The sequence below is a fragment of the Xiphophorus couchianus genome, chromosome 9, assembly GCF_001444195.1.
Source record: "Xiphophorus couchianus chromosome 9, X_couchianus-1.0, whole genome shotgun sequence".
Lineage (NCBI taxonomy): Eukaryota > Metazoa > Chordata > Actinopteri > Cyprinodontiformes > Poeciliidae > Xiphophorus > Xiphophorus couchianus.
Genome location: NC_040236.1, coordinates 11838279 through 11854784, shown reverse-complemented (window position 1 = coordinate 11854784; position 16506 = coordinate 11838279). Strand labels below are relative to the sequence as shown.

The 16506-nt window shown below is 39.4% G+C and overlaps 1 protein-coding gene across 13 annotated transcripts in view; it reads right to left on the bottom strand.

The window, feature by feature from the left end:
* obscna (obscurin, cytoskeletal calmodulin and titin-interacting RhoGEF a) overlaps positions 1 to 16506 on the bottom strand; it is a 49227-nt gene that overhangs the window by 1338 nt on the left and 31383 nt on the right. For 10 of the 13 annotated variants that reach the window (XM_028028563.1, XM_028028566.1, XM_028028570.1 and 7 more), the window contains 35 exons: positions 15823 to 15935; positions 15507 to 15707; positions 14945 to 15027; positions 14642 to 14815; positions 14395 to 14554; positions 14190 to 14294; positions 13629 to 13793; positions 13218 to 13376; positions 12913 to 13090; positions 12684 to 12797; positions 12346 to 12513; positions 11960 to 12062; positions 11746 to 11875; positions 11543 to 11648; positions 9302 to 9410; positions 8530 to 8639; positions 8340 to 8464; positions 7160 to 7328; positions 6886 to 6973; positions 6594 to 6794; positions 6461 to 6521; positions 6301 to 6378; positions 6044 to 6216; positions 5763 to 5789; positions 5486 to 5638; positions 4718 to 4763; positions 4566 to 4643; positions 2295 to 4035; positions 2078 to 2206; positions 1890 to 2003; positions 1439 to 1606; positions 1181 to 1286; positions 681 to 920; positions 268 to 491; positions 134 to 148 (listed from right to left, as the gene is read on the bottom strand). In XM_028028563.1, coding sequence (XP_027884364.1) covers positions 134 to 148; positions 268 to 491; positions 681 to 920; positions 1181 to 1286; positions 1439 to 1606; positions 1890 to 2003; positions 2078 to 2206; positions 2295 to 4035; positions 4566 to 4643; positions 4718 to 4763; positions 5486 to 5638; positions 5763 to 5789; positions 6044 to 6216; positions 6301 to 6378; positions 6461 to 6521; positions 6594 to 6794; positions 6886 to 6973; positions 7160 to 7328; positions 8340 to 8464; positions 8530 to 8639; positions 9302 to 9410; positions 11543 to 11648; positions 11746 to 11875; positions 11960 to 12062; positions 12346 to 12513; positions 12684 to 12797; positions 12913 to 13090; positions 13218 to 13376; positions 13629 to 13793; positions 14190 to 14294; positions 14395 to 14554; positions 14642 to 14815; positions 14945 to 15027; positions 15507 to 15707; positions 15823 to 15935 — 6114 coding nt within the window. The remainder of the gene's footprint in view (positions 1 to 133; positions 149 to 267; positions 492 to 680; positions 921 to 1180; positions 1287 to 1438; positions 1607 to 1889; positions 2004 to 2077; positions 2207 to 2294; positions 4036 to 4565; positions 4644 to 4717; positions 4764 to 5485; positions 5639 to 5762; positions 5790 to 6043; positions 6217 to 6300; positions 6379 to 6460; positions 6522 to 6593; positions 6795 to 6885; positions 6974 to 7159; positions 7329 to 8339; positions 8465 to 8529; positions 8640 to 9301; positions 9411 to 11542; positions 11649 to 11745; positions 11876 to 11959; positions 12063 to 12345; positions 12514 to 12683; positions 12798 to 12912; positions 13091 to 13217; positions 13377 to 13628; positions 13794 to 14189; positions 14295 to 14394; positions 14555 to 14641; positions 14816 to 14944; positions 15028 to 15506; positions 15708 to 15822; positions 15936 to 16506) is intronic. The other 3 variants (XM_028028565.1, XM_028028569.1, XM_028028564.1) reach the window with 2 other exon arrangements.

The following is a 16506-nucleotide window of genomic DNA, read 5'->3' as shown; positions in this document are numbered from 1 at the left end:
AATTGGGTAAAAAAAATAAATGATAAATGGACTTGGGTTTGTTAGATTATGGTATCTAAGATCAGCTGAGATGAAGTTAAGCTCTGTTATTTCCATCCATCCAACCATTCAGCCTTTCTTCAGTAAAGTGCACCTTTTCTGCAGCAGTCTGTTGGAAGGCCATGACAGTCAAACATTGAATATGTTAGATCTTAAATTTTGCAAACAATATTTTGGCTTGTAAATACAGATGTAAAAAAAGAAGGAAAAAAAAAAACACACTGCTACCTTTGCTGTCGGAGAAGCCGTGAATGTGCTCGATGTTGAGAGGCCGTCCGGGTACGAAGGACTGAGCTGAGCCGAAGTCGATAATCTTCAGGTGGTTGCCATCATCCACTAACATGTTGTCAGACTTCAGATCCAGGTGGATTACCCGACGGCTGTGGAGGTAGTCCGCTGCACTGACAATCTGATGGAGCAGCTCAGCCACATTACTCTCTGCATACAGGTCTCTAAGGATGTAGAAACATATAATCTCTGAGTTCAAATTAAATTTAACTAATGCAAAGTTTCTAGGTAGGTTTGTGTTCTCACTGAAATCGTTATGAGAGTTCTTTGAACTACAATTTAAAGAAAAGACAGAAAAGAGTCTCATTCTAGTCTATGTATCTAAATGAAATGCTTAAAGTATTTGAGCTTACCTTGCAGCCAGACTGTGCAGCAGCTCCTTTCCGGGACACAGCTCCTCCACCAGCAGCACATACAGAGGGGTGATTAAAGCAGCATACAGCTGAACCAGGTGGGGGTGGTGCAGCCTCCTGAGCAGCTGGTACTCCCGGAGCACCAGCTGTCTTTGCGCGGCTTGGTAGGGAGTGATCTTAGCGGCGAATACCTGACTGGTTTCCACATCCCTGCACAGGTTTATGACACTGAAACGACCCCTGAGAGAAAGCAGGAAGTTTAAAAGAAATATGTGTTTAATTGGGAGGAACAACAGATAAAGGTCTATTTTAAATGAGCTGCGGATGTACAAAAACTGTAGCTCCCCCTCCTTTCATTAATAATCCATTTTTGAAGCTAATGGATAACTTTGATCTCAACAATACACCTGTAAAGTTGTCATGTTCAGATATGACACTGCTGAACAAACAGAAACAGTCCTATTGTTGCTAAACAATTTTTTGTCATCAGTGACATCTACCTGTTGATCTCAGACAGGAAGCTGTAGTTCCTGTTTACGGTTTGATGTTCTGATCCAGGTACTTTTGACCCGATTGAGTCAGTCTGAATGAGAGGAATGCGGATATCTGCAAAATAATAAAAATACAAGAAGGATTATTAACTTCTACATGGATGTACCACGGGTCTTAAAACACTGTAGTGTGATCTATGAGAAGAAAACTTTAGGAAATGATTAGAATAGCTTGCAGCAGCTGACACACTGTGCAGCTTTTAATACCTTCAGGATGAGTGGACATGACAATGGGAGCTGAAGCTTCACTGAAAGGTCCTGCTCCTGTCCTGGTGACGCAGCCCACCCTGAACACATACGACGCCCCTTTCGGTAAGTCCTTCACTACGTAGCAGCTTTCTGCCACCTCATCTGACAGGACTGTCCATTCGCCACCTGAGGAAACACACACGAGTCAATCCAGAAAAATAAAAAAAATAAATAAAAAAAACAGCTTTCAAAGACTCTGAAAAAGCTTTTATTAATGTTTGCAATAAAACAACAGAATAAAAACAAAGTGATCCTTGCAAATACTGGGAAGCACAACTACTTGACGACATGTAGATGAGTTTGGTTTTTCAAAGTACGGAAAGAATAAAAAAGCAAATATATAGAGATTTCGAGATATTTTACTTTATGGAAGGTGAAATGTAAATTTTCATCTGAAACTGAAACTCACCATCTGAACAGTACTGCACACAGTAAGTGACCGGGTCATCGGACTGGACAGGCCTCCACACCAGCAGGACTCCACCTCCGTCTAGTTGAAGCACCTCTGCTTTGCTGGGACGAACTGACATGATTATGAAGAAAATAAATTAAACAGATGTTTCACAAATGATGAAATATAGAGTATTTTCTTGTTACCTTTTATTTTTTTGAATGGTGGTATTTTAAAAGATGAGAGGAGCTTTGAGCTTCTCTTTTTGGGGGTCTCAAGACCACTGCTCTGTTCCCTCTCACCTGGGATGGCAGCGGATCCTTTTACTATTGGCCCTTAAAAGTTCCCAAAAATTATTAATCTGGTATAAACAACAAGCTACATCCCTAACTTGGGATTATGTACAAATAAAATTCAACTTACGTCCTTTACTGACATCTTCCTTACTGGAGGACCTGGAAAACAGTTTGGTCAGACTGGAGGCTGAAGCTCTCATCTTCTTCCTCAGAGACATAGTGGGTGTATCGGGCTTCATGATCTCTCCCAGAGTGGGCCCCAGCTCCGTGTTCTCCAGCTGGGTGTATGAGTGGCCGGTCCAGGACTGCCTGCGGAAGATCCTCAGGAGACCCAGTTTGGGGGACTTTCCAGTCGGTGGGCGCGCTTCCAGAGCCGGAGCAGATGCATGCCTTTGGAGCATGGAGCCCTCTTTCTTGTCCCGGGCTCTGGAAGGCCTCTCAGGAGTTCCTAGAGAGCAGAGGCTTGGACTGGGACTCGGCATTGAGGGCCTCTCTGGCTGACCTTTGCTAATTGTAGATAAGTTGGGATTGGACCGGGTCCTATTACGTGGTGGAGGCTGAGGACGGGAACTTTGAGGTTTTATTTCCTGAAATGGGGTAGGGGAGGGTGTAATCAGGGGTTCACTGTGTTCATCATTTTCATCACTCTCTCCTGATCGGAATCTCCTTCCAACATGACCGTGACTGAGCTCATCAAAGGAGCCTATTCTACTTGAAGACTCAGATCCACCATGCTCCAGAATAAAAGACTCAGCCAGAGATCCCTGGGAGCTGGTCAGAGTGTCTCCCTCAACCTGGTCCTGACCCAGCCTGGATCTCATTCTCCCTCCAGCAAGGAACTCCGATGGAACAGATGATCCACTAAATAGTCCTTGTGTCAGAGTGACTGAGCCTCTTCGTCCTGAGACTTTCGAAGCTTTCTGGATAATTAGTGAGTTTCTCCCAGCTGCTTCACCATCTGTGATTTCTTCCTTCATGCTGTGAGAGGCCTCTTCTTCGTGTGCGCTTTCATGGCTGGCTGAGCTGGGAGATCGACGGGAATACTCGTCAAGAGACCTGCTCCGTCTGTGTGGCGGTACATTAGTGTGAGAGAAACCCACCCCATTATCAAACGAAGAGGACTTCTGCATGCTGGGCTGTACGGATCCTCGTCTCTGCCCACGGTTGCTCTCCGGTTCATCCTCCACGTATTCAATCAGAGGCTCATTGAGCCGTCCCGAAAAACTCCTCCTGAGAGGCTTGCGGCCTCTTTCCTGCTTTTTCGCCTGGAATTTGTCCCTCAAAGTCATGTGTCTCGCAGACAGAGGGGAAAGCTGTTGAGAGCTGTTGTAGAAAGTGCTTCGGATGACGCTTCCTCTGGGAATGCGGCCCCCATCACTTCCTGAACCCTCGTCGCCATCAGAGAGGTACAAAGATGGGTTGCTATCCTTGCTGAAGCGTCGTACCCTCTGAGGTGTCTGTTGGTCTGTTGTTGTTGATGATGATGCAATCGATGCTCTGCTCATGCTGCGCTCGATAACACTCCTCCTTCCTCCCATTTCTCCATCCTCATTCTCCCCAAAAGTCCCTACCTCCTCCTCCTGTAAACTTAGGAGGCATTTAGGATACGGCCCCAAGATCTGTGCCCTCTCGGTTAAGGGGTCATACTCTTCTTCTGTCTCCTCCTCCTCCTCTGTCTGGCTGCAGTGCTGGAAAAAGTCCCAAGAGTCAGCCTCATCATACTCTGATGAGGAGCCACTGCTCAGGGAAGTGCTGCTGTGCTCCTGTGGTTCGCGGGGCACCGCAACTGAAGTCTCTCTGAGAGGAGCATCTAGCAGCTCAGGGATGGGCCTCAGTGTGAGCACAGACCCGATGGATGTCAAAGAACGCTGAGGAGAAAAATGGAAAAACACTGGCTAAATGATTTGAAATACTTTGTGACAGCAAAGAAAACATACCTTACATTTGTTGCAACAGTTACAGTGTCTTGCAGAAGTGTTACCCCTTCATAATCCTTACATTTTGTCATAATAAAGCCACAAACTGTCTTTCGTGGATTTTTTTTTGTAATATACGAATACAAACTAATGCATATACGTATAGATAGCCTCAGGAACTTGTCTATATTTGGACAGGTTGTGCTAAAATGCGAATTTCCCTCTGGGATTAATAAAGTGTATTCATTAACTGATTCATTCATTCAGATCCTAGAGCCAGGTTGTCCTGGTTCCAATGGCCCTGTAGTGCCTGCCATAGGGCAGCAGGTCAAACAGCTAGTAGATGGGATGAGTGCTATCTCTGATGATTTTCACAGCCAACCATAGACCTCTGTAGCTCCTCCATGGGCCTCATGCCTGCTGCTCCAACTAATCTTTCTCCTGGAGAGGGGCTTTGATTTGAGCAAATAACTCAGACACACCTGCCACTTCCTTTTAGAGATGAAGACTTTCAAACTCCTCGTGTTGATTTCATCAGTGTCCTCCCTTGCATTTCCATCCTGTGGGAATAATCACAGATAATGCATCAGAGCTTATTAGCATAAAACCTACAATGTTCTGTTTTTTTTTTCACCTGAAGCCACTCATGACTCAAGCACTCAAAGGCAGATGGTCGAGTCCTGCGCAACAAAATAAGATACTGTTATCACTGACTCACATAAAACACGTGAGCATCTTTGAATCAGATTACATAAGCTTTTATATTTAGGTTTGTCAGATGGATACGCACAATACAACACATAATTACTAGCATCTCTAGTACAAATGTGAAAGTATGGGGATCATCATCTCACTCTAAAAAGATGTTGCATGTTATTTAACCTGTTAGAAATGTTTTAGATTTTTTTAATTGTTCACACTGGGAGGTTTGGATGAGTAGCTATATTGTTGCCTTTTCTTGACCTTTACAGATCAGCGCTCTTCTCTTTCACTGAATGTGACGTTCTTCTGTCCTTTCCATTTTGAATAATGCCAATAATTTTGGGATTAACAATTTTAAAATGTTACTTTTGAAAATTTGTTTGTTGGGGGTTTTTTTGCTGAAAATGAAATATTGATTTTTGTTAATTTTCTGTTCTATGATTGAAGCCCTTAGTTTAAATAATAATATGCTCAGCAAATGTATAGTTTAAATTAGTATTACAAATGTAAATATTGCAACTTTACTAGTCGTCTCTTTTTGAGACTGAGTTATGTTTTGGTTTTTTTGTACCATAAAACTATGAAATCTATTTTCATTTATTAATTAAGGCCTCTTGTCATATTTTGTTTAAAGAATTAAAAAAACTACAGAGAAATGCTTTAGGCATAAGGCTAATGAAAAATAAGACAGCTGTTGTACTCTGGATCCGGTTGAAGAACTGTATGGAGAAAATTCCTGGCTTCTGGGCTCCTGCATTCGATGTCTGGGGCGTCCCAGTTTAAAGTTGCCTCTCCCACCCTCAGCAATGTTGCACGGTCAGTCTCGCCCACAAAGGGGCAGCGGCAAACCAGACTGTCAAGGCAAAAAATTATGTATGAAATAATTAGAAAAAACACGCTCTTCTGCTACTTACACACTTTTAGCTTTTATATTTGGTATAATTCAAGTTTATTTTTGAATATCACTGAATACATACCACAGAAATGTTATGACACCGACAGCCCTGATGGGACAAAGTATGAGATATAAACAAAATATAGCTTTTTGTAGTAATTATCTTAATACAAAGAAGTTTGTTTCAGGTCCCTCTTGAAAATGAGAGGGACCTGATCTCAACGGGGTTTACCTGATTAAATAAAGGAATAAAAAAATAATAAAAAAATACATGAACAGCAACAGATTATTAAAGTTTAGTACAAACAATTAAATTATTTACAGTTTATAGCAAATTCAGGAAACATAATCAGTTAATCTCACCAAATATCCGTGGCCACAGTAACAGGTTCTTGATGTACAATCTCAGGTGCAACAAACTCTGGGGTACCCAACATACTGTACTGGTGTCGGGATGTGTCTATTTCCTGGCAGAAGCCAAAATCACAGATCTTGATCTCATCTTTTGGCGGGTACACCATTAATATATTTTCAGGCTACAAGAAGTAGAAAAGTATTCAGTTAAGGCAGAGAATCACCAGAAAACATAAGTGATAGTTGACACTGAATAAAAATCTCACTTTGATATCCAGATGCATGATGTTCATGCTGTGAATATGACAAACCCCTTCTAGAATTTGTTGGACATAAAATTGAACCTGAAAGAAAATAATATTCCCCAATGATTATTCTGTTTGTAAAGCTTTGATGATTTAGTCAAATTGAAATTTGGGCTTGTACCTCTTTTTCTGAGACAGATCCTCTCATCATTAAATGGTCCAGAAGTCCATGAGAACAGCAGCTGGAGATGATGTTAAGATCAAGTATGTGATCAAACCCATAGCTAGTTTGGTAGTTAGAAAAGGAAGGATACATTTCTGTGATTAACACCAGGGTGTGTCTGGTGCAAAAGAAGTCCAGCAGGCAGGCCACTCTGGGGTGAGCGAGGCGAGACAGAAGATCCCTTTCCTGGAAGGCCCTGGTCCGAGAGCTGCTTCGAAGAGGCAGAAATTTGGCAGAAAACACTTCCCCTGTTCTTCGGTGGATGACACGCTTCACCACCCCAAATGTCCCCCTAAATCACAAAAAAGAAAATGGATAGGCTGTGCCTTAAAAAACAACAACAAAAAACAGACATCTGATATCAAAAGGAAAGTGAACAATACCTTCCAATTTCCTCATGGACATCATAGACTGAGAATAATCTCCTTCTCTTCCCAAGCTCCACTTCCCTCTCCTGAGGATCAAGAAAACCTACAGACAAACACAAAACTAGTAAATAAATTTGGCACTTGGGTGGCAATCAGTGTATATTCTTCAACTTCCTTAAGAGCACAAAAGCTTGTATTATCCATCATACTTCAGCTGCTCTAATACTTTCTTTTTAATAACGTTATGATGAACTGAACTGATGTAAAAATGCATATTAGGACTGCTGACCTTCCTCAACTGTTAGCTGAGCTTCACAGGAGGCTTGGCCTGAGTCATTGTGAGTGAAGCAGGTATATATGCCACTGTCCTCTCCTTCAGGGCACAATATGGTTAGGCTGCAGCGAGCACCATGTTGGACTATTTTCACATTCTCATTGGGTGCAAGGGGCTCCTTATCCTTTAGACAGGAGAGAATCAGCTTTTAATAGAAAAATCAATGGGTTTATATGATCAAACATGGCATTAACACTTCCTGAAGATTTTCACATTACAACCACAAACTATAGTGTATTTTATTAGGATTTTATGCATGGTGGAAGGAAAATAACATATTTTAAATATTTTTTAAAATATTGTTTAAATATTTTATGCTTTGTTTCTTTGGAAAGTAACTGATTTTTCCCCCATATTTCTTCATTTCTTTGAGAGCTAGCTCAGTCTTCCCACATATTCTCATTTGGATTAAAGTCTGGACTTTGACTAGGCAATTCTAACACGTGAATATGTTTTCATTTAAGTCTTTCCATTATAGTGCTGGCTCAATGTTCAGTGATGGACGTTAAACCTCTTTAACAAGGTCAAGTGTTTTGCTGCCTCCAAGATGTTTTCAACCAGAACTTCCCTGTATTTAACCACCTGAAGTCTAACCCGATATACTGTTCCTAATGAAGAAAATCTAGATGACAGCAGAAGGAGTTTAACACCATTCTTCAGATGGTATGTGATGGTGGGTGATGTGCAGTTTCAGTTTTTCTTCCAAACTAAGTCAGTTTTACTCTATTTAATCAGATCGAGACCCCTTCTTTGATTGTAAAGTAACATAATATAAAAAAATTAAGGTCAATTTTCTTTAGTTATAGTGTTGTATAATTATTGTGCTTCCTTAAATTTTATGTGATATTGTAAAATGTATGTTAATTCGTAATAAGTGGGAAGCTAGATATCATTTACATTTTTGAAATAAATTCTCCAAAAAATGTTAGTATTTTTGCAAGGCCATAGATGATATAATGCTTTAGAAATGGCATAAACTGTGGTGAAATAAATTAAAACAGAGAAACTATTTGGCTAAGTATCAGTGTAGTTACATCCTATAACTGCAGACTTACACAGTACTTTCATAATAGCAAATCTAATCCTCTTTGCAACCAGTCTGGTTTGGAAATCTCTCCTTTGTGTGACTCTTTACCTTGTACCACTGTACTTTAGGTGTGGGTCTTCCTGTGATAATGGCCATGAATGTTGCTGGTTGCCCAGGTTCGACACACAGATCCTCAGCAGGGACCTGGACCGAAGGAGGAGCTGAGAAGAAAGCTGCATCGGTATTTATTAATGCAACAATGTATTGACTTAATTCTGCTTTGAAAAAAATAAACTACCATCTGTTATTTCGTGCAAAGCCTCTGAAATGTAGATCTCTTCTTCTTCTTCCAGATAACATAAAGACTTCTGTACTGCAGATGGGTGAACATCCACAACGGTGCTGTATCTGGTATTGAAGATAGGTAAAGGTGCACAGAATGTGATTGGCTCAAAGTACTATACTTAATATCACTTTTAAAAAGTCTAATAAACATGGACAAAAATTATTATATGGAAGCAACAATCTTGTCAGTTTTGATCGGACACCTTTCATAAGACAACTTGAAAGACAGAAGTTTGTCAAACATAAATGCATTTAGATCAAATTTGTCAAACTCACAATAATAACATTAGCAAGCACAAAATTTGTGCTTCTACTTTTGTATTAATTTCGTATTTCTACTAGAGCAACCGATAATGTTAACTGTAACCTTGGTTAATTTATAAGCATAAAAATCACTTCTTGGTGCAAACATTTTGAGAACATTCAATGACTGCTGTGAAGGTTCAGTAGAAGAGTGTAGAAAAATACCCCTTTCTTGTGAGGAGCATAGACTCTAGAATTAATCAAATATAATGTCATCTTCATTATTGTTCATATGAAGAAAGATTAGTGTGAACACCAGTAAACTGTTTCCTTTTTCTAATCTCATTATCCTGATGAGGAGCACTTATTTTGGTAAAACCTGCACTGCCACAATGCTTTAATAAGGTTAGTAGTTGCTAATGCTCAGTAATTTAAAATGGTGAAACACAGTTCATGCAAATTATAATTAAAAAAAACCTTACTCCTCAGAAGATCCAGGGGGAAATTGTGACTTGGCAATAGAAGAAGGGCTGAAATCAGTCTGCAGCCATTTCTTAACAAAGGCAGTGGACCAGGCCTCTGAGTCAGCTTCTAGAAAAACCAAAACACCAATTAGGAAAACTTTCTAGTTAAAGATTAATAAATAATTTGAGAATTTTGTAATTTCTTTTTTACTAAAAGTGGAAAAAAATTATTTTCTAGAAAGTACATTACCTTACAATCCTGGAACAGCAAATACCCAGTTTGTCTTACCTTGAAGGGTCAGACCCATCTAACCCACCACATCAACAGGACATGATCACATGCCCACTCCTGCACGGGCAGGAAGGATACACTTGCCCAGCACATGACCATCTTGTAGGAGTGGAGAGTTAGCTGGGCATGCGTTGGCAGGAAGAGAAAGGGAGTGTTGAGTGGTTATTGGTTATCATGAGTGTGATGACTTTCATGGAACAGTCCATGTGAGGAACCCCCTGCTTTGGGACCAGTGAAGGGAAAATGGGAAACATCATGTAGGTTATAGACAATGGGAAGACAAACAAATATGGTATGAAAAATACAGAAGTACAATTCACTTAAATTCTGTTTTACCGATTTATGATCTGCTACACAAAAACACTGACATGAAGTTTTCAATATTATCCTGTTCGCCATTAGCTTTTGGCACCTTCAGTCTGCTGATTGTTGCTTAAAAACATTGCAGTAGGAACACAAAATGTAGTCTGTTACAATCCATGCCCTCTGTGAAAAGTGAAAACATGATGAAAAACATTGAATAACCCATACAATACATTTAGCAATGTCTTTTGTGGATGTTGGGGAATGCAGTATGAATTCTACCATGAATGATACCAGCTAGATCCCACGTATTATGGCTGCAGGGAAGATATGTAAAGGTGCAATGGTTACATTTAATGTTTCCTTCCCAATTCAACATTCTGCCTGCAAAAAGTTGTATGTGTTAATTACATGCATGTGTTAGCTTCCACACAATGGAGAAAATTTACAAAACACAATAATCTGCTCTCTTTTTTGCAGTATTTGTTGCATGAACAGCTGTGCACTGATTGGTTTTACAAATGCACATGTGAAACAACAAGATCCCATTGTTCAGAATTCAAAGCACTTTGCTATAGCTTAAATTTACCAGAATACACATATAGATGAGATGACTTAAACCTAAATGCATGCTTAGTGTTTCATTTAAGTGCAGGAAACTACATTGTTACATGGCAAATATTTGTGTCATTAAAGGTTATTTGTGGCTGAGTTCATTAACAAACTATGAGTAACTAAACATACTTGCAATGAGAATCAAAGTCATGCATTCAGAAAATATGCATAAATATCCTGAAACTTCAAATAAAGCAATGTTGGTTACTTTTTGATGAATTGGATCAGTCAATGTAAAAGAAATACAAATTCCAGAAAATAACCAAAACAAAGAGTCTACCAGAGATTACTCTTGATAACAATCAATAGTTAGGACTACACATGCACCAAGAAATTGGGTGGCAGCTGGAATTTGACAATTTTCAAGTTGATTGTCTTGGATTAGTGATCCACCAAGTGGGAAAACATAAGAAGAAGATATTTTTCAAGCAAAATGATCTTGGATACAAACTGCTGGGAGTAGTAGACCAACACTTTTCAGGGTATCAATGGTACAGAGAGAAGAAAACTCAAAGCTAGATATCTTCAAGAGCGGTATTGTGTTTTATGAATAATCATTTGAAAGCTCTATAGATCCTGAGGATAAAAAAATCTAAAATCCCTATAAGTAGGTGAAAGCTCTATACAGCATTATGATTGGTGCATACATTGTATTTTAAATGAAATGCTACGGCAGGTTACACCCTGTGCCATAATAGTTTGGAATCTAGTCAAATAGTAGCTGGAACTATGTTTGATGAAAGAGTGTATGAAATACAGGAAACAAAATGTAAGTATGTGAGTAATATTTCAAGATACAGCACACTTCATGGAGTTTATGAATGGTAGTGCAGAAGATACTGACCAAGCCAGATTTATGAATATTGTAAAGAGATGTCACATAATGTGATGGAGAAAGGGTGATAATGTTGGAAGTAAATTTTGATAATGGCATGTGCTTTAACCCTTTGGAAACGCAGCTAATCTGCTAAAAGGATAAACCATACATATGAAAACGCTGTCATGGCTTTTCACATGGATGTTGACTCCAGTGGCTCGGACAGTCCTACCTTTAACAGGTAAGTCCTGTGATTGGTCACTCTCACTGTCACCCGGTGGTACAAAGGCAGGACAAAGGCCTGCTTTGCATTTGACACAGCCAAGTTCATTCCAAAGCTAAGGAAAAGAAAACATTTGACAAGTAAGTGACACTGTCTGTCTTAATACTATTCACTCTCCACTAGTATACGTAAAGGAGAAATGTGTTTTATACCTCACACTCATACTGTCCGATATCTGCCTCTGTTGCTCCGATAACTGTGAGAGACAAGATTCCACTTCGGGCGTCGTTCACAATGGAGTATTTGTTGCTGTCAGTCAGCTCCTTGCCATCTTTCAACCATCTGCAGGCAGAATTATTTCTGCTGTCAGCAGACACATGGCCATCAGTTGTGACATGTAACATGGTTATCTGTGTTTTGCCATACCTGATTCTTGGTAAAGGGGTTGTGAGAGTGGAACATGAAAACTGTATCTCCTCTCCGTCAATCAGACAAGCACTTTCTAGTCGGCTCACAAATCTGGGTGGAGCTGGAGAAAAGAACAAAGTGAACGTAAATAACTTGAAAAGAAACATATAAACACAGCCAGATATGGGGTAAGAACCACCAATGTCAGTAATATTTGACCTGGCATTTGTCATGGTAGAAAAAATGGAGTGGTAAATACAGTATAATTGTACTGCATGTACAAGTAGCAAAATTGCATGGATCGCTTACAAATTGCCTTGCAAAAGCATTACATTTCTTTAACCTCTTCACAGTTAGTCATGTTACAATTACAATTTACACCTTACATGATACAATTTACTCACCTTGCACTACCACCTTAGCCAGAGTGCCAGCACTGCCCATAGAGCTGGTTGCATAGCACATGTACTGACCAGAGTCCTCTGCTGTAAGGCAGTCCAGGACAAGACTGCATGTTCCTGACCGGTCAGCTGAGACGATGTGGCGTGGGTCATCCTCCAAAGGGAGACCATCTGTGAAACAACAAATCAAACTTTACTCAGCAAAGCAAGTGTTGTTTACAAAAGGTTAAAATATAAGAATAGATTTAGAAATTTTAAAGTCATGGCCCACATTTTCCACCTCTAAACTGTAAATACTTCAACAAGAAGTATTTACAGTTTGCAACTGAAGAAATGCAAACCTTTGATCCAGCTGACCACTGGTTTTGGAAATCCCAATACTCTGCAGGTCAGTTTGATTGTCTGTCCAATTTGTGTTGAGCAATCACAAAGCAGAGACTCAAACACTGGAGGGCCTGGTGATAGATGATAACATAAACAGAAAAATGCTCAATAATTAAAAGCTATCAAAACTTCCCTACTTTTATTTGCTGGCTTGTTAACATTTCTGAAGAACATAGGAAAACCTACAGTTATTGTTGAGGCTGGAGCGATGCTGCAGCTCCTTCAGGTCTTTCAGCCAGGACAGCTTAACCAGTGTGGAGTTGCTCTGCAAAGTGTAACGCCGTATAGAGCCTCTGTGCTCATGCCACAAACCCCAGGACCTGTCTTCTCCACCCACAGTTTCCTTTATTTCCACATCATTCAGCTGGGCAAGTCGTTGAATTAAAAACACCAAAGTAAAATAACAGCAGGCACATTTGCACCATGGTGAAAATTTGCTTCACGAATGATGAAATACTGTGGTGGAAAGAAAGCAGATGTGCTGCTCTTACCTTCATTTTGTTCTTAAAGCTATAAGTGTCTCGATTCATGCTGCCATCTCTCTTCACTCTACACAGTACAATGCATTCCTTAAAGAGAAACACTTGTCTCTGATGCCCCCTAGAGGATGTTTTCACTTCTGGAGATTCCTCCCACACTGTGAAGACTCCCTAAATAGGTAAAATCACAGTTTAGGGACATTTGCACTGAATATTCTGATATTACAAGCAGAACTAAATGCTTGGAGACAAAAACTCGATATTGTGGAAGCATGTAAGTCAAAGGTTTTTATTTGAACTGCTACTCTGCCTTGGAATCGGAAAAGATTTGTATGCTTGAAGAGAGCAAATTTTTGACAACAAAACTCTCACTAAAAATAATGTTTAAAACCCAAGAAAAAACTGGCTGTCTTTTCTCCTTACCTGTCGTACAGGCTCGCCCAGAGCAGTAAGAGGAGCTGGATAGTTTTCAATCAGTGATACTCGATGCAGGTTGTCTGATCTCCAGGGCAAGCAGGACACCACGGAGAAGGCGTCCTCCAAAAGGTAGCAGCTCTGGCCACTCTTTGCTTTGTTCTTGATCAACTCCTGACAATCAATCAATAACTGGTTAAAACTGGTAAAAGCAGAAATATGAGTTGAAGAGATTGTATTGTATATAAAGAGTTTCTAACAATAGTCCGTGTTTTCCTCATGTCTTTTTCCCAGAGTTTTAATTTTTTATTCAGCACATGTCGATGGGGGATTTTCATGATGGATAGATACTTTATACTTTATTATAACATTTTCATTAAATACCTAAATCAAACTGTAACCAACTGCAAATATTGATATCAGATACAGTCATCTTCAATCTTGTGTCCAGCTATGCTATAGTACAGCAGCTAATGTAGTATGAACTTAAATGTTTTCTCCTTAGAAAATCCCAATTGAAAGATAAATAATACAAGTTTTCTGCATCACAAAGGTTCAAAAGCCTGGTACCTTCAGTAAAGCCTGGTAAGTTTGAATCCTCTCTACTGGTTGCTGCAGGAAAGTAAGGACATCCATTATTGGGGCATCACCAGGCTTCTCAGGTGCTGTTATGTCCTGAATGGTCATTGACAAGAAATAAAAATTAGGCTGGTGCAATAAAGCTTTTTTCTAAACTTTAAATCTTGTGAACAGGCATGAAGAGATTAAAAATTACTTTGAAGTATTGCTGAACAGTCTTGTCACTGATGCAGGCCTCCGCTTGTGCTTGCCCCACCATGTAGTGAAGATACTTTTCAAAATGTTCAGGGTGCTTGATTAAATACATGGCAACATCATCATCTGTAACGCACTCCCTCAGGCCAGGGAGGATGGAACTGAAAGTAAATGTATTACTTATGGCCTTTTCTTTAAAAAATAAGCCCAACAATATTAGAAGAAGTATGGAGAGCTGGTTCTATTACCGTTCATGTAAAACGACAATATCTTTGATGTTTCTGAAGATGATTTCTTTCTGGTTGAGGATGTTGATGGGGATATGATGGCTACAGTCCAGATGATTGAGCTGGTGAGTGATAAACAACTTCATTGCCTTTACAAACTCCTCTTCTCCATCAATCAAGCCTTGGATCAGCTGACTAAAGATTTCAGGAAGTACAGGAAAATTGGAAGTGATGCACTGAAAATTCTAGTTTGACCTAAGTCCAGTAAATTCTGATCACAATTGTCACAATATCAATGTGTTATGAAAAATAAGAAGAACAGACCTCAGTGCTCTCCTGTACTCTTCCCCTGTACACCCAATTCCATCGAGATCCTCCTGAGCAACTCTCCTTTGTGGGAAGGTTTCCTGTTGGAAATGAGAGCCAGGCATTTATCATAAACCCTGTCATGTCTGTGCTGGTAAATGAACAAAGTTGAAGCATATGTAAAATGTGTTTATGTACCGTTGATACCAGATATTTTCATGAATAGTACAACATTTCATCTCACTGTCTGTCATTAAATAAGACAAATTCAAATTGAAATTCAAACTTCTGAAAAGCTTGTGGAAGGATACCAAAAATGTTTGGCATACAGTTCAGGCAATTAAACCAAGCAATAAGGAAATTTATCTAAACTTCTGAATTTGAGAACAACTACAAAAATATCTAAAAATCTATCTCTGAATTTTCTTGCAATCCTATCTGACCTAAAACAAGAAAGGTGTAGTCTGGCTTAATGTCAGACATTAAGGAACAATTATATGGTTTATGTAAATGTATGAGTTAAACTTTACATATAAACTTAAAACTACACAGATTCACCAACAATATTTGTACAACTTACTTTTCTCTTCTTTTCCAGATAGGCAGGACACAGCCATCCCTGCCGAGAGGGGTTAGTTTTGGTTGGTTTGGTCCTCACCAACCATCTGTCAGGATGGACAGAGTCCAGGACCTCCACAAACTGACCCTCTTTAAGAATAAAACTGTCCTTACTTCCAATATTAGGACTGCAGTTGGCTCGAGCTACATATATTTCAAATATCTGAAGAAGAAAACATTAAGAAGGTTCGACTTTAATGCTAAGATAATTTTACTCATCTGATAATGGCTTAATTAAATCAACCTTGCTACAAATATGATTAGAATGTAAAATGTACCTCTCGTCTATCTTCTTCACCCTCTGACTCAGATCCAGACATAGTACTTGTTAAAGGTGTGTGGGACCGATGGTGCTTTGGAGATGGTGTTCTTAGCTTAATATCATGAGGTCCTTCAAGTTAGAACAGAGGGAAACCTTATTTTAGTAGCACAGTAAATAAATCTGGCTGTAGAAAAACAATAGTAAGATGGAAAGAAATATTGCTGTATGCATGTTTACAAAAATGCATACAGCATTCTTATGTAAAAGCTGATGTATTAATAATGGGCAGACACAGATCTTTGTTAGTCTGCTTTGTACAGTTTCTGAAAAAACAAACAAGCAATGGTTTAGATTTGGAGAGACTAAAGGTCTTGCATTAAATGTAACAAAACCAGTCAAGCTGTGCTGACTCCATCATTATGTTTTGTTAAGTATTTGGTGGGTAAATTGTAAGTTAAACTATGCAACCTTACTGACACCTAGTGGACATTGTTTACATATTTAATTTGGTCAGTCAAGCAGAACTTGACCAGCTGTACAATTGGTGTCTTCGTCTGCCCTTCAGACACTATTTGTCTGTAAGTTCATTTTATTAATCGTTATTCCAGCATTGTGTAATATTTTGTAGAAAAGGTTTACGTTTCCCAACCAATATTTAAAGCTACATCGTTAGCTAATTGGAGAGAATTGGGAGTCATGT